This window comes from Globicephala melas, chromosome 8 (assembly GCF_963455315.2).
Source record: "Globicephala melas chromosome 8, mGloMel1.2, whole genome shotgun sequence".
In the NCBI taxonomy this organism is placed as follows: Eukaryota; Metazoa; Chordata; class Mammalia; order Artiodactyla; family Delphinidae; genus Globicephala; species Globicephala melas.
This window is the reverse complement of record NC_083321.1, coordinates 8505914-8527171: the sequence shown is the minus strand read 5'-3', so window position 1 is coordinate 8527171 and position 21258 is coordinate 8505914. Positions and strand designations below refer to the sequence as shown.

The 21258-nt window shown below is 48.5% G+C and overlaps 1 protein-coding gene across 2 annotated transcripts; it reads left to right on the top strand.

The window, feature by feature from the left end:
- Positions 1-1198: 1198 nt before the first annotated feature.
- LGALS12 (galectin 12) lies at positions 1199-8729 on the top strand. Of its 2 annotated transcripts, XM_030833092.3 has the most exons (9): positions 1199-1267; positions 2993-3081; positions 3176-3389; positions 4215-4334; positions 4896-4934; positions 5580-5606; positions 6222-6310; positions 7789-7939; positions 8404-8729. In XM_030833092.3, the coding sequence occupies exons 1-9, from the start codon at positions 1199-1201 to the stop codon at positions 8548-8550; spliced, it is 945 nt and encodes a 314-aa protein (XP_030688952.2). In that variant the 3' UTR covers positions 8551-8729. The 2 variants fall into 2 exon arrangements, with proteins under 2 accessions (XP_030688952.2, XP_030688953.2); XM_030833093.3 differs by lacking the exon at positions 5580-5606.
- Positions 8730-21258: the final 12529 nt, after the last annotated feature.

Genomic DNA, 21258 nt, shown 5'->3' with positions numbered 1-21258 from the left:
AGCCCTTCAGTAGCACAGCTAACACACGTCTTTCCGCAGCACTGCCCAAGCACTCGCCCCACCATCAGAGCAGCTGCTTACTTTTCCCTCACCACCCCGTGCCCTTGAGCCTTTGCCCAGCCTGGCCCTGCCAGCAATTCCCTGCTGCCACGTCTGACGCTGTGGTCAGATCCTGGGGCCTCCCAACTCATGATAAAGTTGAGAGGTTGTGCTGCTTTTTAAAGGGAAAGGCTTATTGGAATTTGAACCAGAACCGGAATGATTCCAGTCCAGAGGATCATAGGGGAGCTTGAAAAAAAACAAAAAGACAGAAACCTAGACCCACCCCCAGATACAGACCTCCCTTTGAGACAGGAGACACGCTACTGTGATCACCCTTTCTACATACAGATAATCGAAGGGAACCCCAGAGAGGGTCAGTGACTTGTTCCAGGGCACACAGCACGTTAGAGCAGAAGCTGAGCAAGGACCCAGGTCTCCTTCGGTGCAGCTGTGTGCTCCCCGCTGCCCACCACTCCCTTTTCTGAGCTTAAGACGGTCTTCTCTCTCCCTGCCTTTTCTCACCTTTCCCCATCGCACTTTCTTGTGACCCCGTCTGGGCCCTGGCATTTCCACCCAGTGCTGAAATGGAGCCCCCAAAGGACTGTAAAATTTGCCAAAGGGAGAAGAGTGGGGAAAGGGGTGGGGAAATGAGGGAGAGAGATGGAAACCTTTGTGGGGAGGGGAGGGGAAGCCACTCATTTGGTGTCCAGGAAGCTGGGGGCGGGGCTTCTCCTGGGACCTGCCCCCGTGTACCATCACCCCTGCCTCTGACCCCTGGAGGGCTCAGGCTGCAGCCCGGGAAATCACAAACCCCGCTGGCCCCAAAGGAGCCAGCCTCTGGCTTCCCTCTGCGACGGGCTCTGTGCTTCAGACCCTGAGGGTTAGTTAGTACAAGCTACGCGCCCTTCAACACGGATCTCTTCTGACACCCAGTCCAGCCGGTGGGGCTGGAGCTGGTGTGGGGCGCTGGACAGCTGCCCTCCCAGACCTGCTCCAAGCACCATTAGGAAGGACCCTGCCAGGTGCAGGTGAGACTGACAGCTGGGAGAGCTGCCCCAGGCATTTAGGACCTGGCTGGGAAAGGTGAGTCAGTCCAGTGGGGGCAGGGCTCCTGGAATCAGGACCTGCAGCCCAAGTTGGAGGCCCCCCCTCCACCATGTCGCCTGGAGAAAAACTGGACCCACTTCCTGACACTTTCATCCTGCAGCCGCCAGTCTTCCACCCGGTGAGCAGCCGCTCGGGTCCAGAACCTCCTGGGTCTCAGGGCTCCCCCTTCCAGCTGGGCCCCGTATCCCAGGTTGGGGGCTGGAGAGGCCCTCAGTCATAGGTCCTGTTTCCCTGGCCCCTGCCCATGGGCTCTGGAAGGCCACCCTGAGCTTAGCAAAGTGGCTGACAGCTCATTCCCACTCGCGTGTCCATGACTGCTGGGTTCACAGGGTCCTTGCATTTTAAAAGTAGTAGGGCCTGGAGACAGAGTGGTGTCCCCTACTGTACGATGGGTGGCTAGGAGGGTCTGGGGGAGTGCGTAGTATCATCGGGGGAACATCGATCACTAGGAAGGGCAGGCTCATCTCCAGCCTGGGAGTCAGGTCGGAACCTCCAAGTGAGAGATGGTGTCGGGATTTCCTCGATTCCTCCTTCAGCCCGGTGCCCTGCAGATTTCCTGAAGCCCGACAGTGCTTTACAGAAGGCTGAACTCCCAGCAGACTCCACCCTCCCACTAACGAACACTAATTATCACTTTCCCTTTACTTGGTCCTCGCCTCCCAGGAGAACTGCTTTGGCTCAGTTAATTACAGGCCAGGCCCAGAGCCTGGGAAGCAGGAGGGACTGACACGCTGAGCCTGGCTAAGCCGTGGGTGCTCTGACAGCCCGAGGTCTCCCACACTTCCCCAGGTGCCTGAGTGGTGGGATGAAGCAGCCGCCCAGGTTACAGTGGCTCCTTGCTTTGCAAGCTGCGAAATCCCACCTGGAGGGCAACGCTGTTGGATCTCAGCTCTTTCTGGGCAGTTCAGGCTTCTGAAGGCTGCTGGGAGTTGGAGAACACCGCACGAGGCCCTGTCTCGAGATACTGCCCAATGAGTACCTGCTGCATGTTCACATTTATTCTGCACACACCTGCTCAGAGCCCACTCTGTGCCAGGCCAGGCACTGAGCCTGGAGAAGCGAAAGACAGGGCTTCGGCTCTGAAGGGCTTGTGCCTTCCAGCATGAACAACCGGCCACACGGCTCCCTCGAAGCCAGACGGCCAAGGGCCAAACTAGCCGTGCCAGGGGAGAGCACGGCGAGGGAAGGAATAATTCAGGCACCAGAATGGACGATGCTTGGAGAAGGTGTCAGAGCCTGGAAAGTCAAGTCAGATTTCACAGGGTAGAAGGAGAGCAGAGGAAACACCCCAGCAAGGGTCAGGAGTGGTCAAAGCGTACGCTGTATTTTAGGAATGCCAGGGGAAAGGTGAGCTGGGAAGGTAGGCTGGGGTCATTATCAGGTATCTTTCCAGGTGTCCATATCAGGGTCTGCGCTCAGATCCCAATGTGTCCACCCTTCTGCCTCCCACTTCCCAGGTTCTGGCCAATAAACAGTCCCTGGGAAGCCTCGACACCAGGCTTCTGGAGGCCAGGGTGGCAACCGGGGAACAGTAAGCCTCACTGGGGGCACTACTGTGCCCTAGGAGCTGGGGTAAGGGGCCGGACTGGTGCCCCAAGGGGGCAGTGGGGCTGAATCTGGTTTGCCCGTGAGTGTGGCTTTGATGTGTGAGGGTCCAGGAAAGGGGAGAAGATGGAAGAGAACACTTCAGAGAAAACTAATTTGTCCCCATTAGGACATTTTCTGTTTGGGGTGGGAGCGCTGAGTCTTCTTGTTCCTCTTTCCTCCCCACCGCACCCCCCGACCCAGGGGTCCCTAGGCCCTTTCTTCAGCCCTGTATGGATGGGTTTATCCCCTCGTTCAGGTGGTTCCTTACGTCGCGACGATTTTTGGTGGCCTGCGAGCAGGCAAGATGGTGGTGCTCCAGGGAGCGGTTCCTCTAAATGCACTCAGGTAAGGGAAGCGCCCGGCAGGGCTCCCTCTCCACCTTCAGGGTCTCCGGGAGTCTCTGGCCGCAGGTGCCCTTTGGGGGCCTCATCTCCCCTAGGTTCCAGGTGGACTTCCAGTGCGGCTGCAGCCTGCACCCCCGGCCAGATATCGCCATCCACTTCAACCCTCGCTTCCACACCACCAAGCCGCACGTCATCTGCAACACCCTGCGCGGCGGGCGCTGGCAAGCCGAGGCCCGGTGGCCCCATCTGGCCCTGCGGAAAGGAGCGAGCTTCCTCATCCTCTTTCTCTTTGGAAATGAGGAGATGAAGGTGAACGGAAGGGGAGATCAGGGAGTCTAGAACTGGTGTCCCTCTGCTTCTCTTTCCTTCAGCCAAGTTCCCCATGTCACTGCGTTAAGCGGTATGTGGGGGGATGGCGCACAGAGTCCAGTACCCAGAGGACCAAGGAGCTGCCAAGCCCAGTCCCAAGCTGCCCTGGGCCCACTTGGCCCGATACAGACGGCAGCATTCAGCGGGCCCTATGGTGCCGGCCCTGCAGAGGGTGCCACTGCCACCGTCACAGGGAGCGTCTAGGGAGCGCCTGCAGTATGCCGGGCGCTGTTCTAATCCCTTAAATATTAGCTCACTGCATCCTCACAGCAGTCCATGAGGAGGGAACCGTCATTCTCCCCGTCTCACGGAAGAGGGGGAAGGGACAGGGAGAGTGAAGCCTCAGGGCTTCCACCGCTGATGTGAACTCCTGCCAGGAAGATCTTCAGACTTCTCCAGGGGAGAGGGAGCTGGTGGGAGCCAGCAGTGGAGGGGGGCACCTGTGGGACAGGGGTCACACAGCCTCCGGAGGCTCCTCACCTGTGGATGGTGGGGAGGGCTCGGGGGCTGCTGCTCCAGCTGCTGGTGGGTCAGCTGAGAGGCGAAATGGGGCCAGCATGGGGTGTCAGGGGCCCGGAGGGGCGTTGAAGTTGCCAGCTCCCCAAGCCTCGGGCACCTGGTCTGTAAAACATGCCTGCCTTGTAGAGTTGGTGTGAAGTTAAATGAGGAAAATTCCAGAAAGGATGTTCATGATGCCTGGCACGTTAGTGTGAACTCAGGACCATCAGCTGCTGCTGAGCCAGCCTAGTCTGTCTGTCTCTCTAGGTGAGTGTAAATGGACAACACTTTCTCCATTACCGCTACCAGCTCCCGCTGTCTCGTGTAGACACCTTGGGCATATATGGAGATATCCTGGTGACGGCCGTTGGATTCCTGAACATCAGCGTAAGTTCCCTTGGGGCCAAGTCCTGGGTGGCAGCAGCCTCTGACTTCCCCTGATGCCTGGACAGGCCCAGGACCCCCTCCCGCCCCAGACAAGCCCTGTCACACCAATTATAGCCAAGGTGGAGGGCATCCATCCAGGTGTTGGACATGAGGAGGGGTGAGGTGACCACAGAAGGTGGGTCCAAGAGCCTCGGGCAGAATCCTAGCCTGGGCATGGGGTCTGGTCAATGAGGAGCAGTGGCCAGAGGCAGATGACTTGGAGTCTTGGACCTGTGGGGTATCATTCCCAGCTGAGGAGCTGATTAAAAATGCAGATTTCTGAGACCCGCCATCAGAGATTCTGATTCAACAAGTCGGAGGTGGGGCCCGGGAATCAGCGTGTTCAAAATGCCGGGTTGGAGAAGCCCCGACGAGGCCTCGGGGAGAGGAGGAGCTCTCAAGGCCAAAGCTGGCCTCTGCCCCCTCCCAGGCACTGGAGGGCAGGTGGGAGCGAAATCAATCAAGCTCTGGGGCTTGCAGTGGTCCCGAATCTGGCCTGCTGCTTTTTCTCTCTCCTCACAGCCATTTGTGGAGGGCAGTAGCGAGTATCCGGTTGGACACGTGAGTCTCCTGCGAGCAGGGTTGGCCCTCGCGGTCCCAGCCACGCCAGCTGAGCCACTGACTCTCCCTCCTCCCCCAGCGGGACCCGCCCCTCGCTGGGCTGCTGCTCATTTTGCACAAGGCCCATCTGCCCCCTCCCTCACTGTGCGGTTGCCATGGAGACGGCTGGCCCCACCTCAGTCCCTGGGAGCCTGGATTTGCCTCTCCCAGCACCAGGGCCAGCTCGGGAGGATGGCTGGGGGAAGACTGGCTTCCCGGAACGGGCAGGGCCCCAGTCTTCCTATCAGAAGATCCGTCTCAATTGGAGCTTTCAGTTCTTAGCATCCCTGTGAGGTAGTGGGTTGGCCAGCAGGGCAGAAGGGGAGATGACGCGCCCAGGGACTTGCTCAGAGCCACAGAGTGCGTGCATGACAGGTCCGCCCCCCCCACCCCCCACCCCACCCCCGTCCAGTTCTCCTGCATTATTCCAGAGCTGGTGTCCATCTGAATTCAAGAGGGCCCCACTGGGGTTCCAGTCATTTCCCTGTATTATCTGTGAGAGGGGCAAACCCCAAATATCCCCATTTTTAAAGAATAATATCGAGGTTCCCTTTCAATGAGCAAACACCATGTGGCCTCCATGTCCCCTTTTTCTCTCCTTGACAGCCTTTCCTGCTGAAGAGCCCCAGCCTGGTGAGTGACCTCCCCCTTCTCGGCCTGGCAGAGGGACAGTCCCTCACCTGCTCCATCAGGAGTGGGAGGGCACCCCCTCCCACTCATATCCCATATGCTGGTGGCATATGGCCTCAGCATCAGGGTCTCCCCTTCTTTATAGGAAACTGCAGGCTATGGGTGGGCCAGTCGACTTCAGGCTGAAACTCCAGCTTCATTTTACCTTTTCTCCATTTATTCTGCACACAATTATCTGATACTCTCCTGTGCTAGGCCCAGAGCCAGGCTCTAGGATGGAGGGACAAATCAGTCCCAGCCCACCCCCCAGCTGCCCACAGGCTGGTAGGGGGGCAGACCAATGAATGAGCCGTTACAGTTTGGAGCACAGCATTAGGGGCTCCCAGCTGGGCGGGTGGGGGGGAGGCCAGAGAGAGCCGAGTACTGGAGACAGGCCCACAGTAGGTGTTTAATAACTGAGCACAAGTGTCTCCTGGATGCAGGCCTAGAGGCAGAGATTAACCAGCCCCGGGGCTCCCTGGCCCCTGAGGGCAGCCCATGAAGCAGCTCCTAGGGGCAGTATCCCTCCCCGAGCCCCTCTGTGAGTCCCCCTCTCAGTCATCTCCCGTGTTCCCTCAGGAGGTGCCCTGCTCGCGTGCCCTTCCCCAGGGTCTCTGGCCCGGACAGGTCATCATAGTGAGGGGGCTGGTCTTGCCGGAGCCAAAGGAGTAAGTATGCAGAAGGAGGGGCAGGAGGGGCATCTCTGTGCCAGGCACAAGCTTGATAAACATCGCAGCTTTAACCCCCAGCACCACTGCTCAATCCCCATCCTCCAGATCAGGAAACGGAGGAGCAGAGAGCAGAAGTAAGTTGCCCAAGGTTGCAGGGCTTGTGAAAGTCTGATCTGGGGTCGGGTCCAGGGCTCTGGTGCCTTCGTGGCACCAGCAACTCCCACTCCGGGAGTATCTTCCCTGTCTGTGCATGTGGTCAGGCCAACCAGCCTCTCACCGCAGGTCCCAGCTGGAGCCTCAGGAAAGGCCCTTTAAAGGCACAGGCTGAGACCCAGAGAGAGGATGTGACCTCCCACAGTGCCCTGGTTTAGGAAACACAGCCAGGCGACCCCAGAGAAGAGGCCCAGTGCTGGGAGGTGGGGACTTGGAGGGACGCAGTAACCAAGTGGATGCTTCCTGACTTCTCCCATAGGGGGTGCTCATGCTTCATTTCCCAAACCTGCGGATTCCACGCCACTTAGACAAGTGTCTTTCTCGTTCCCTTTCTTTGTTTCTTTCCTTTTCCTTCTTTCCTTTCCTTCTTCCCCTCCATCCTTCCTTCCCTCCTCCCTTCCTTCCTTCTGGAATTGCATTAGATTTCATGACTTTTCTGGGCCAGATTTCCTGGGTTTGACTTCTGCTGAGGACACTTAAAACCTGTGCAGGGCTTCCCTGGTGGCGCAGTGGTTGAGAGTCCGCCTGCCGATGCAGGGAACACGGGTTCGTGCCCCGGTCCGGGAAGATCCCACATGCTGCGGAGCGGCTGGGTCCGTGAGCCATGGCCGCTGGGCCTGTGTGTCCAGAGCCTGTGCTCCGCAACGGGAGAGACCACAACAGTGAGAGGCCCGCGTAGCGCAAAAAAAAAAAACAAAAACAAAATCTGTGGTCTTGGCCAGGTCACTACACCTCTCTTAGCCTGGAGTGCTGAGTTCCCCCATCAGAAAAAAAGGAGAAAGATAATCCCACTCTACAGGGAAAATGAAAAAGTTCCCAGTGAGGGAAAGAACCCCACTCCTCCCCAAGCTTGGAGCCAGGAGACTAGGTGCTTATCTTAGCTCAATTCACATGGTTATTATTAGTGACACAGCAAATGATTTTACTGCTGTCTCTCTCAAGGGCCATGATTCACGTGTCCTCAGAGGCCAGGCAGGTCACATAGTGAGGCACCAGGTTGGGAATGTGGTGAAGTGGAAAGAATATTTCCATAGATCTTCTGATGCCAGATCTTCTAATTATTTAAAAGAGAAGCTGAAAGCTATCTTTTATATAAACTTTCTCAATTTTTGAAAATGGTATTACTTTAAAGTTGAAGAATACCGTGGACCAGCCAGAACATTTCTACAGGTTAAGTCAGCCCTGGGCCACAGACATCAAGGCTTAGCACCGCCCCTGGCACTTAGCAAGCCTTCAGCCCCTTCTCCGGCCCCTTTCCGCAGTTTCACGCTCAGTCTGCTGGACGACGCCGCCCACGTTCCTGTGACGCTCAGGGCTTCCTTCGCCGACAGAACTCTGGCCTGGGTCTCCCGCTGGGGCCGGAAGAAACTGATCTTGGCCCCCTTCCTCTTCTACCCGCAGCGATTCTTCGAGGTGGGTCGGAGCCAATATGCCTGGTCCCTCTGGGGTGGAGTGCAGAGCCACATTCCCATCCGGGAGACTGGGGGTGTGTCGGGGGCGGGGCAGGGAAGCCAGTGCCCACTGGGGGAGAGGAGATCTGGGCTGGGGATCCCATGCCCAAAAACCCCTCTTTAATTAATCAGGGGGGGCCCTGGCCTCAGCATTATCAAAAAGCCCCCCTAATGACTCCAGTGTGCCGCTGAGGTTGAGACCACTCGTCCAGGGAGAGCAACGACCCCTTTTACAGATGGTGAAACTGAGGCCAAAGCCTGGGCAGGTCCTTGTGGAAGGGCTGATGATGAGCTGGGCCCCTAGTCCTGGTCTTTTCCACCACTGGGTGCCCCATGGGTGCAATCTTTGTGTCCTTGCCAGGTGGGGCATCAGGCAGGCAAGGGAGGGTCTGGAAGCCTGCAGAGCCCCATGCCCTCCTTTCCCAGGTTCTGCTCCTATGCCAAGAGGGAGAGCTGAAGCTGGCGCTCAGTGGGCAGGGCGTGGGGACCACCAGCCTGGGCCAGCAGGCCCTGGAGCGGCTGCGGGAGCTGCGAATCAGTGGCAGCGTCCAGCTCTACTGCGTCCACTACTGAGGAGGGATCCAGAGAGCCCAGCCAGAGAAGAAGAGGGCCAGCCTATAGCCGGGGCCCCATCAGATGGCCCCACTCTCCTATCCTCATTAAAATCTCCACCTGCCAACAGGGTGTCAGGCCTGGCTCACTTCTGGAACCAGGAGCCTGAGTCTGCAGGTGCTTTGGACCCCACAGCAGAAAGGGGGCACAAGAGTGTGAAGGCTCCAGAAACTCTGCAGTTCCCTCCACCAGGAGCCTGGGATTTGTCTATGCCTTCCTTCAGGGCCTAGACAAGGAGGCAGGCTTTGTAGCCCAATGAAGGTACTCCAAAATGCAGCGGCTTTAAACATTTAGATGTTTATTTCCTTCTCATCTAAACAGAAAAATCGTCCAGGTCAGTGGGGCAACTTTGCTCATTATGGACCTTCTGGGTCATCCTAGTCATCATGCCACCACCCCCCAGGGCATCAGCATCACCTGCATGGCAGAAGCTCAGTAGCCACCACATCTAGGTTTCAACCGCTGAGAAGGCAAATAGAGAATACGGACAAGGCCCATCTGATGTCATAAGCCCGACCTGGGATTAGCACACGCTATCACTCACGTCTCATTGGCAAGTACTCAGTCACGCAGCCACGTTATCTGCAAGGGAGATATCTGCAAGGTCATCCCTCCACGGGAGGACCACGTGCCTGGCCATAGTTCTACTCCTGTGGTTCCCGGAATATCTGGTTTATTTATATTTTACCATCATATTTTGTGTTTTCTATTTACCATTGCTATTTTTCATCGTATTTTCAGCTTTCAGACTTGCTATTGGATTGATAAAGTCTTCTTTATCACCCTCCCCCGTTTTTTCCTTATGCTGATTTGGAAGTTGTAAATTCCATTTTATACTTCTAGTGGTTGTCCTTACTCTTTATTTTATTTTTTTAGTTAACACAATAAAATTGACTTTGGGGGGGTGGGTAAAATTCTGAGTCTTAACATATACGTAGATCTGTGTGGCCCCTACCACAATCAAGATATATAACAGCTCCATCATTCCAAAAAATGCCCTGGTGTTATTTCTGTGTATTTGCACCTCCTCCATCCGCTCCCTTAACCCCCAGCAACTCCCTGATCTGCTCTCCATGACTCTATTTTGTGTTTTTGAGAATGTCATAAAAATGGAATCAGGTAGGATGTGACCTTTTGAAACTGATTTCTTTCAATCAGCATTACCCTTTGGAGATTAATCTAAGTGGCTGTATGTATCAGTGACTCATTCCTGTTTATTACTCAGTAGTATCCCGTCGTACCACAATTGACCCACTGAAGAACATTCGGGTGGTTTTCAGTTTTTGACAATTAATGCATAGAGCAGCTAAAATCATTTGTATACAAGTCTTTGTATGAATGTAACTTTTCATTTCTCTTGGGTTAATACCTACTAGTGAGATTGATGGATCATATGGTAAATGCATGTTTAACTTTATAAGAAACTGTCACAATTTTCCAGAGTAGTTTTGGGAATTTTGCTTTCCCACCAGCAATCTATGAGATTTCCAGTCGTTCTGTACGCTCATCAATGCTCATAATTGTCAGTATTTTTTATGTTAGCCATCTTCATCGGTGTGTAGAGGTATCTCATTGTGGCTTTAATTTGTATTTGCCTAGTGGCTAAAGATGTTGAGCATCTTTTTATGTGCTAATTTTCCATCTGTGTATTCTCTCTGGTGCAGTGCCTGTTCAGATCTTTTCTCCATTTTTAACTGAGTTGTTTGTTTTCTTATCACTGACTTTTAAGAGTTTCTTTATATAGGCTGGATAAATGTCCTTTGTTAAATATGTGGTTTGTAAGTAATTTCTCCCAGTCTTAGCTTATCTTTTCATTCTCTAAACAGTTTCTTTCACAGAGCAAAAGTTTTTAATTTTGATAAAGTCCAATTCATCAATTTTTTCTGGAATCGTATTTTTGGTGTCATATCTAAGAAGTTTTTGCCTAATGAAAATTTTCTCCTTTGTTTTCTTCTAAAAGTTTTATACTTCATAGTTCACATATAGATCTATGATCCATTTTAAATTAATTGTTAATTGTGTTGTGCAGTTTAGGTTGAAGTTTTATGAGGTTTCTTTTGGTTTGGTTTGGTTTGGTTTTTGCATTTGGATGTCCAATTATTCCAGTAACATTTTTGAAAAGACTATCTATCCTTTGTTGAAGTGCTTTTGCAACTTTGTCAAAAATCAATTGGCCATATTTGGGCAAGCTTATTTTTGGACTCTATCCTGTTCCATTAATCTATGTGTCCGTCTCTTGGCCAATACCACACTGTCTTGACTACTGCATCTTTGTAGTAAATCTTGATAATGGGTAATGTAATTCCTCCAACTTTATTCTTCTTCAAAATTATTTTGACTCTTCTTGATCCTTTGCCTTTTCTTATAAATTTTAGAAGCAGCTTGTCCATACCTACAAGATATCCTGCAGGGATTTTGAAGGGAATTGCATTAAAATTTATAAAGCAACTTGGGAAAAATTGACCTCTTTATTATGTTGAATCTTTCAATCCACTAACACAACAGGTCTTACCATTTACTTAGGTCTTTGATTTATTTCATCAGCATCTTCTAGTTTTTAGCATACAAATCCTATACATGTGTTGTTAGATTTATAGCTAAGTATTTCATCTTTTTAGGGTTATTGTAAGTGGTATTTTTTAACTTCAGTTTGCAATTGTTTATTATAATTATATAGAAATATGATTGATTTTCTATATATTGAAGTGTTTTTGTCTATTACACAGAATCTTTTACATAAATCTTTTACATGTTGTCTGTGAAAAGGGGCAATTTTACTTCTTCCTTTCCAATCTATAAGACTTTATTTTTCCTGTCTTATTATGCTGGCTAAGAATTCTAGTGCAATGTTGAGTAGGACGAATGAGAGTAGACTTCTTTGCCTTGTTCCCAATATTAGGGAGGAAGCCTTATAATATTAACTATAGATTTTTTGTAGATGCCCCTTATCAAGTTAAGGACATACCCTTATATTTTAGTTTACTGAGAGTTTTTATTATTATTACTATTATTATGAATTTATCACAAATTATTATGAATGGATGTTGAATCTTGTCAAAGGTTTTTTCTGCATCAAATGATATGAACATTTGTTTTTTATTCTTTAGGCTATAAATATGGTGTATTACATAATTGATAATCAAATATTCAACCAGACTTGCATTTCTGTGATAAACTCTACTTTGCCGTGGTGTATTATTCCTTTTGAAAATATAGACATACCTCATTTTACTGTGCTTCATCTTAATTGTGCTTCACAGATATTGCATCTTTTAACAAATTCGAGGTTTATGGCAACCCTGTGTCATGCAAGTCTATCAGTGCCATTTTTTCCAACAGCATAATTTTTTAATTAAGGTATGTATGTCGTTTTTTAGATAGAATGCTATTGTATGCTTAATAGACTACAGTACAGTGCAAACATAACTTTCATGTGCACTGGAATACCAAAAAATTCCTGTGACTCTCTTTATTGTGATATTCGCTTTATTGTGGTGATGTGGAACCAAACCCACAATATCTCTGAGGTAGGCCTGTAGCTGGATTTGATTTGCTAAAATATTTTTGAGGATTTTAACATCTGGTTTATGAAGGATAATGATCTCTAATATTACTTTCCTGCACTATCATTGTCTGTTTTTGGTATCAGGGTAATGCTGTCCCCTCCTCTATTTTCTGGAAGCGTTTGTAAAAATTGGGGATACTTCTTTAATCTTTCATAGAATTTGCCAGGGAAGCTATCTAGACCTGGATATTTCCATTTGGAAGATTTTTAATTAAAAATTCAATTCCTGTAATAGGACATAGAAATAGGCTACGTATCTATTTCATCTTGGGTTGGTTTTGGTAGTTCGTGTTTTTCAAGAAATTGGTCCAGTTAATCTTAGTCATCCAATGTATATATGTAGGCGGAGTGCATAATATTATTTTCTTATCGTTTTAATGTCTGGGGGATCTTTAGTGAAAGCCCTTTTTTCACTTATGATATTGGTATAATTTGAATCTTTTTCCCTTTTTTTAATTGACCTTTTCAGAAAAACAGCTTTGGCCCTATTGATTTCCTCTTCTGTTTTCGGTTTCCAGTTTTATAGATTTCCACTCTTATCTTTATTATTTCCTTCTTTCTGCTTGCTTTGGTTTATTTTGCTCTTTTTTTCTAATTTCTTCAGTTGGAAGCTCAGAATACTGATTTTAAACTTTTCTTCTTTTCTAGCACAAGCATTTAATACAATAAATTTCTTCTCGGCACTTTAGCTATAACACACAAATTTTTATATTTTGGATTTACATTTTGTTCATTTTAAAATATTTGCTAATGTCCATTGAGACTTCCTCTTTGACCAATGGATTATTTAGAAGTATGTCATTTAATTCCAAGTGTTGTAGATCATTCTGATATCTTTCCGTTATTGAGCTGTAGTTTAACTCACACTTTGTATAATTTCAATTATTTAAAAATTTTAAATATTTTCTTATGATCCAGAATATAAGCTTTAGTGAATGTTCTGTGGACACTTGAAAAGAATGTGTACTCTGATGTTGAGTTGAGTGTTCAATAAATGTCAATTAGATCCAATTTGTTGATGGTGTTTTTCAGTTCTTCTGTATTATGGCTGGTTTTCTGGTCTACAGGTCCTATCAGGTTTTCAGAGAGGAATGTGAAAGTCTTCAGCTACAATTGCATATTTATCTATTTCTCCTTTCAGTTCTGTCTGGTTTTGCTTCCTTTATTTTGAAGCTCTATTGTTCAGTGCATATCAAAGTGTGTTTTAGATATGATACTGTTTCTCCAGGGAAGTGGAGACATTTTGTATATTAATCATGTAGAATAAAAAAAATACTGTGCAAAAAACTTTGGATTATTATGTTGTGCAGAAAAAAAATGACCATGCTAGTCCTGAAACAGCGATTCTTAGAAAAGCCTGCTTGCAAGGTTGATCTTGGCTAGTATCTGGGAACTTAACTGGTAAACAATTCCCTATACTGACATAAAACATTCCTAACTATTAAGAGTGGCTCACTGTGCCTAAACAGTTTATATTAAAAATATAGTTTATGCTGAACACCCAGGTTTCTTCTGGGAATCTAGAATTTTGGTACATGCTAGGCAGAGGGTGCCTGTATTACTTACCCTTTATAAAAGCCTGAATTTCTAGACTCAGAGAACTTCCCTGGTAGGCAACACTGCACATGTCGCAACTCATCAATGGAAGAATTAAGCACATCCCGTGTGAATGCACTGGAGAGAACTTTGGAAGTTTGCCTTTGGTTTTCTTCTGGACATCACCCCGTGTGCCTTTTCCCTTTGCTGATTTCACTTTGTATCCATTACTGTAATAAATCTTAGCTGGAAGTATGACTATATGATAAGTCCTATGAGTCCTTCTAGTGAATCACTGAACCTGGGGTGGTCTTGGGGATCCCCAACACATATGTCTTCTTCTTAATGAATTGACTCTTTTGTCATTTTGCAAAGTCCCTAGTTATCCCTTTACTCTGAAGTCCACTTTGTCTGATATCAATATAGTCACTCTAGCTTTCTTTGATTAGTGTGTGTATGTTGTATCTTTTTGGCATCCTTTTACTTCTTTTTTTTTAACTGGAGTATAATTGCTTTACAATGTTGTGTTAGTTTCTGCTGTTTGTGGATCAGCTATATGTATACGTATATCCCCTCCCTCTTGGACCTCCCTCCCACCCCACCCACCATCCCAGCCATCTAGATCATCACAGAGCACCGTTTTACTTTTAACCTATCTGTATCGTTATACTTGAACTGAGTTTTGTGTATATAGCACATAGTTGGGTTATGGTTTTAGTTTTTGTTTGTTGGTTGGTTGGTTTTTTAAATCCATTCTGACAATATCTTTCTTTTAATTGGTGTGTTTAGACCATTTACATTTAAAGTAGTCATTGATAGGTTTGGTTTTAGGTGTACCATTTTATTGTTTGTTTTCTATTTGTTCCCACTGTTTTTTAGTTCTCTGTTTTTCCCTTTCCTGCCTTTTTTCTTTTTTTTTTTTTGGATTATTTGAACAGTTTTAGCATCCAATTTCAATTAACCTATTGTCTTTTTTTACTATATCTCTTTGCATAATTATTTTAGTGCTACCTCTAGGAATTATAATATACATACTTAAATTTTTTTTAATTGTATTAAGATATAATTGACATATAACATGATATTAGTTTCAGGTGTACAACATAATGATTCAATATATGTATATATTGTGAAATGATCCCCACAATACGTCTAGTTAACACCCACCCCCACACATAGTTACAATTTGTTTCTTGTGATGAGAACTTATAAGAACTTATAAGATCTACTCTCTTGGGACTTCCCTGGTAGCGCAGTGTTTAAGAATCCACCCGCTAATGCAGGAGACACAGGTTCGAGCCCTGGTCCAGGAAGATCACACGACACGGAGCAAATAAGCCCGTGCGCCACAACTACTGAGCCTGCGCTCTAGAGCTTGCTGTCTCGTTTCATCCCTCCCCTATCCCAAAGGGTTACAAGTATTATCATCTCCCCTTAAGAAGTTGTCTCTTGAGCCTCAGGGAGATGGAGTAGCACCCAAGGACTCTGCTGAGATATGGTGGAGCCAGGATTTGGAAGCAGGACTTGCAAGCTCCGAAGGCCCTGCCCTCTCCTTGGAGCCAGACTGACGCTGTGTGGATCTTTTGCAAACAAGCTCCTCTGGGGACATGTGAGAGGATTTACCAAAAAGTGCAGCTCAATCCATGTACAACAAATTCCATCCTATAGAGAATAAAGTTTCGGAGTCTTTTACAATATGTCCAAAGAACTCAAGGTGGAAAAGAACACAATTCAGTGTGCACACGTTCATGCTTCCAAACTCAAGGGATGATATTTAGACAGAAAATCCTTCCCTGCTTGCGGGGGCCAGAAGGATCACGTTCTCATCTCGTAGCCACTTTGAAAAATCTCAACCAGGTCTCCAGGTGTAGTGTCTGGCCTGCCTGCCCTAGAACAGCCAGAGGTACATGAACCTGAGCCCCACCGCCCAGAGAGTGGCTTCTTTGGGGGTAAGGGGGGATGCTTCAGCTTCATCAACTGGTGGGGAACTCGGAAGGTGCAAGCAGTTGTCTCGGCCGGCACCCCCCGCCCCCCGCACCGAGACATGGGAAAGGAGGGAGGGTCCAGGGACTGTGCTGGCTGAGTACACGTTCATTCAGATGTGCCTCCACATGCACAGGGCTGTGTGGATGTGTTTCTGCACATGTGTACTCATGACACGGTATGTACAGCATCTTTCCAACATGTCCAAGAGCCAGGCCCACCCAGGACAGCACTGAGCAGTCAGTCTTGAGTCCCTGCCCTTCCTGCACACTGACCCTCAAGCCCGGCACCCCCCGCTCGTGGTGTTCAGGGTCACATTGAGCCCCCACTTAGATCCCCTCCTGGCCCCAGGATGCCCTCCTCTCAGAGCTGATGTCCTGAAGATGCAAGTTGAAGGGATCTTAATGTGACCCAACAGGCAATTCGGCCAGGGACCAGGACCTTGTGGGATCACACAGCTGTGTCTGCAGTGGGGTGGACACCTGCCATGTGGCCCTCAAGGGCGATGACCTGCTCAAGGTCACTTGTGTGAAGAGTTCAAGCTGGGTCTTTCCTCTGCCCACATCTCTCACTAGGCACCCCATGGTCCTGACTCTCTTCCCTTCCTCACCCCATTCCTCACCATCCATGTTCCACCCCAGGGCACCCCAGCTGCAAGAACTAATACTTTTTCTATTCCCTCTACATTCCTGATCTGGGGAATGACATCCCCCCTTCCAACCCCTCCTCCAGGTTTCCCAGTCCCAAAAGAGGACCATCCTAAGTCTTCCATCTCCCTAGCACATCCTTTCCCTCTGCTCCTCCTTCACCCCAACTCCTGCCACCTGCATCCAATCACGAAGTCCAGTCAATGCCAGCCCTGGAAGTTTCTCCTGAATTCACTGCCTCGTCCATCTCCCATCCACTGACTTGGTCCAGGACAGCCCCATCCCTGCCTCTGTGACCCCCTCGGCCCCCTGACTGTGCCCCCCCTGCTCCCATCACTCCACATCCAGTGTCCCCAAGACTCTCTGTGACCTGCCTCCTAAGGGCACGTCTGCCCATGACTTTCCTCTGACATCAGAGCACAGGGAAGGTCCTTTGGGCAGCTCACAGCACTTCCTGACCTGCCCTCCTCACCTCTCCTCGCCCTTCCTGCTCCACCCAGGCTGACTGAATGACTTGCCCTTTCCCTGACCCACTGCTTGTCTTTGCCTCTGCTCCTGTGCACATCCAGTTCTCTCTGACCTCACACCCTGCTCCATACCCCCCCTCCTCTTCTTCCCCATCAGACACCCCACATCTGAGAAGCTGCCCTGCAGGCCCCAGCCTGGTCAGCTGCCACCCTCTGGGTCCCCAGGCGCCCAGGACCTCCCCGTCTCCCCCCATGATTGTGTCGTGCTGTGATTCCCTGTTCCTGTCTGCACCCCTCTGGACTTGGAGCTCCATTCAGGCAGGATTCTGTGTGCTCGTCCCTCCCTCTCTGCATCTCCAGCATCCACTGAGGGGCTTGGCTTGGGAGAGAAGCAAAGCAATTGTGCAAGCAGGAGGGCTGGAGGCTCCGTGGGGCCAGGACTCCTACGCAGCTCCTCTGCTGTCTCATCCCAAGGCACCTTGTCAGCCAGGGCAGAGCCAGAGATGGTCTCCATCTGGAGGACATGTAGGGACTATTCACTCCATCCCTAAATGTCCCCAGATGTCTAAGACCATGGCCAGGGCACTGTCAATAGCAATGCTGAGCTGAAGTCTACCCTTGACCTCCATCTGGATGAAGAAACAGGGAATGGTCACTAGGGGTGGGGAAGTTCCCTTCTGGAACTAGGCCAGACAAGCTCCTTTTTTTAAGATTATGATACATGCCTTCCTGGAATTGTTCCGATTCCGGGAATAAATGTATGAACGCAGCTTATCTTTTTCAGCTGCACACCCCTGAGCTGAATCCCACCCCGCCTAGAACTTCAATCACACAGAAAATCAACGCTGCTGGATATTACACAGCTTAAACTAGAATGGTCTTGAACTGGGAGGAAAAGACTGTGAAAGGAAACAGGGGACAGAGGTGCTGTTTGGGGGCTGAGAAGGGTCTAAACCCTCACCAGCAGCAGAGGGAGGAAAGACAGAGATTAGCTCACCTCCCAGAGACCCAAGGTTTGCCCCACAGACTCAGTATCGAGGCTCCTCTGTGAACTGGGCGTGAACAAGCTGGGCCCCAAGACCCAGACAGACACAGCTTCTAGAACAAGGACCAGATCCCCGCCTGTATCACTCACAGTGCCTCCCCCTCCCCATGTGCCAGACATGTAGTCTGTGGTCACAGAAAAGAGATATCCACTCTGCAAAGACCTCATGGTCCCCCAGGGAAAAGAGGCTCTTATGTAATAACAGAATCCTTATACAAGTTTGCAAAATAGCAGCTGACGCCCGCTCTTCCCAAGACCAGCAAAGGGAAGTGAGGGAGCCAATCCACTACGGATCTTCCCTTATCAATCAAGAGGACATAGCGTAGACATCATGGAGCCCAGGCTGTGTGTGTTCTCCTGCCCGGCCTTCTAGATGGATTCCAGCGCCTCACTCTTGGTTTCATCTGCACTGCTCAGTCTATGATTCACTGATCAAACTTTGATCAAAACTCCAAAGCCTGAGAAGGGGACCACAGTATGCAGTTGGCCCATCACACATGGAAGCAGGAAATTAAATTTATGTTCACATAAATACCTGGACACAATTGTTCATGGCAGCTTTATTTGTAATCGCCCAAAACTAAAAACAACTAAAGTTATCCTACAACAAGTGAACTGTTGAACAAACAGTGATACATCCATATCAAGGAATATTACTCAGCAATAAAAAAGGAACAAGCTCTTGATGCAGGCAACAACTTGGATGGATATCGAGGGAAATATGTTGAGTGAAAAAAGCCAGTCTCAAAACTTCACATGTGTGATTTTATTTATACAGCATTCTCAAGAAAGACAAAATTATAAAGGACAGATAAGCATCTTCCAGGGGTTAGCAATGGTAGGAGGGAGAGGAAGAGCTGTGATTATAAAGAGGTAGCTTGACGGAGAGCTTTGCTGTAACGGAACCGTCTGTCTTCTGGTGGTTATGGTGGTTACATGAATCTATACATGTGATAAAATGACATAAAACTGTACACACACTTATGCCGATGACAATTTCCTGGTTCTGTTATTGTACTACAGTTTTGTTCGATGTAACTATTGGGGGAAACTGGCTGAAGATAACAGGACTTCTCTGTATTATCTTTGCAACTTCCTGTGAATCTCTGAACTATTTTCAAAAGGGTTTGTAGGCACTGGAGAGCAACAAAGATCCTTGATAGAAGGGACGTGATGGAGGCAAGGCTCACATGCGCCCAGACTTATGCCTGAGGGTATTTCCCAAACCTTGGTGCAGGTAAACAGGGTCAGACGTAGACTGACAGGAAGCAGATCCGAGTTCAGGGATTTTCTAAGACCACTGGGATTCAAGGAGTAGGGTACCAGAGAACAGGGAGCTGCAGAGAAAGAGGCCCCCAAAACTGCATAAAAATGTCCCTTGGAAGAGTGAATGTGAACGTAAACTATAGATTTCAGGTGATAATGATGTGTCAATGTGGGTTCATCGATTATAATGATAATATAATACCTAGAGCAACCACCAAAAAAATCTGCAAAAACACTATAGATAATAGAATTCTAAAAATGTTCAGGTAAGACATACAAAGGCAAGAAAAGTGAAGCAGAAGAACAAATACAGAAGGAACAGAGAAAGTGTTCAAAACAGTGTAATGGCAGACCCATGCCCCTAACATATCAACAATTACATAAAATACAAATGGCTTAATAAATCAGTTAAAAGAGAGATCGAGGGCTTCCCTCGGGGCGCAGTGGTTGAGAGTCCGCCTGCCGATGCAGCGGACGCGGGTTCGTGCCCCGGTCCGGGAAGATCCCACATGCCGCGGAGCGGCTGGGCCCGTGAGTCATGGCTGCTGAGCCTGCGCGTCCGGAGCCTGTGCTCCGCAACGGGAGAGGCCACAGCAGTGAGAGGCCCGCGTACCGCAAAAAAAAAAAAAAAAAAAAAAAAAGAGAGAGAGAGAGATCGATAGAATGGATTTTTTAAATCCATTGTCTACAAGAAATTCACTTCAAGTATCGATATAATGATATGCGTAGGTCAAACGTAAACAGAGAGAAAAATATACACACACAAACATTACTCAGAAGAGATCAGGGAGACCATAATAATATCAGAAAAAGTAGACTTCAGAGCAAAGAAAATGACCAGGGACAGAGAGGAACATTTTATAATAATACAGGGGTCAATCCACCAAGAATATTTACCAATCGCAAATATGAATGTACCGAACAACAGAGCTTCAAATACATGAGGTGAAAACTGATTGAGGTGAAAGAGGAAATATATTTCTTATAGTGCAAGAGTGCTGGCAATGAAGTCTCCTACGTGTTATTTATCAGAATACATTTTTCTTTCACTTTTGCTCTTGAAAAATATTTTAGCTGGATACGTACTCTGATTTCTCATTTTATTTTTCATCACTCTACAGATGTTTAATTGTCTTCTGGCTTATTCTGTTTCTGGTGATAAACTGTTCTACTGTGTTTTGTTTTGTTTTGTTTTTTGCGGTACGTGGGCCTCTCACCGTTGTGGAGCACAGGCTCCGGACGCACAGGCTCAGCGGCCATGGCTCACGGGCCCAGCCGCTCCGCGACATGTGGGATCCTCCCGGACGGGGGCACGAACCCGTGTCCCCTGCATCGGCAGGCGGACTCTCAATCACTGCGCCACCAGGGAAGCCCTGTTCTACTGTTTTTAATGTGTCTTTTTCTCTAGCTGATTCTAAGGCTTTTCTCTTTAACGTTTTGCTTTTCGACAATTTGGTTGTGCTGTTGACTTTGTGTGATTTTCTTTGTTTTTGTCCTGCTTGGGACTTTTTGAACTTTGCAAACTTTGAATTTACAGTTTTCCTCAGATTTGTAAAATGATTGGGTCCTTGGTGGCCTTGGTGAGCTGCTGAACTGAATCGGAGTCACCTGCCTCTGTCTTTTTGTTACGGAGACACTGACTATCCAGGCTGTCAAAACCCCCTTTAGTTAAGTTCTGCTTCTTGCAGCCCGACGTGTCCTCCAGGGGCAATGAACTCCTGGATCCATGTGCTCCAAGGCCCCCACCTCCTGAAGCCTTGCCCTGTGGAGCGCAGCACCCCATTTGGCCTCCCCCATGGCTTCTGACCTAATATTTCCTGGAGTTTTTATGATGGCCTAGGTAAGTGCACTCGGGGTTGGCACCTCTGTGCCTCTAAAGGCCCCCCTTCCTGGAGTAGGAATAGTTGTCCAGGTTTTTGTTGAAAGAGACCTTGGTTTTCTCAAGCAGGAGCAGATCATAAGGTCTCCCTCCTACTCTGACTGCTTTTAGGTGGCTTTGAAGCCTCGGCGATTCCATGTTTTGATGTAGGTAACTATGGACCTTTCCAATTAAAGCAAATCTTTAGTCTCCCTTAAAAGAAAAGTTTAGTGTTTAAAGCTTTTTAAGTGTCAGAAGGAAAGTGAAAGCAAATTCTTAACTTTAACATAAAACTGGGTTCA

Excerpts from the sequence above, each read along its gene's own strand:
- LGALS12 (XM_030833092.3), top strand. The coding sequence starts at position 1,199 with ATGTCGCCTGGAGAAAAACTGGACCCACTTCCTGACACTTTCATCCTG. Across the intron at positions 4,335-4,895 it reads TTGGATTCCTGAACATCAGC|CCATTTGTGGAGGGCAGTAG; the intron begins GTAAGTTCCCTT and ends CTCTCCTCACAG. Across the intron at positions 5,607-6,221 it reads TGCTGAAGAGCCCCAGCCTG|GAGGTGCCCTGCTCGCGTGC; the intron begins GTGAGTGACCTC and ends GTGTTCCCTCAG.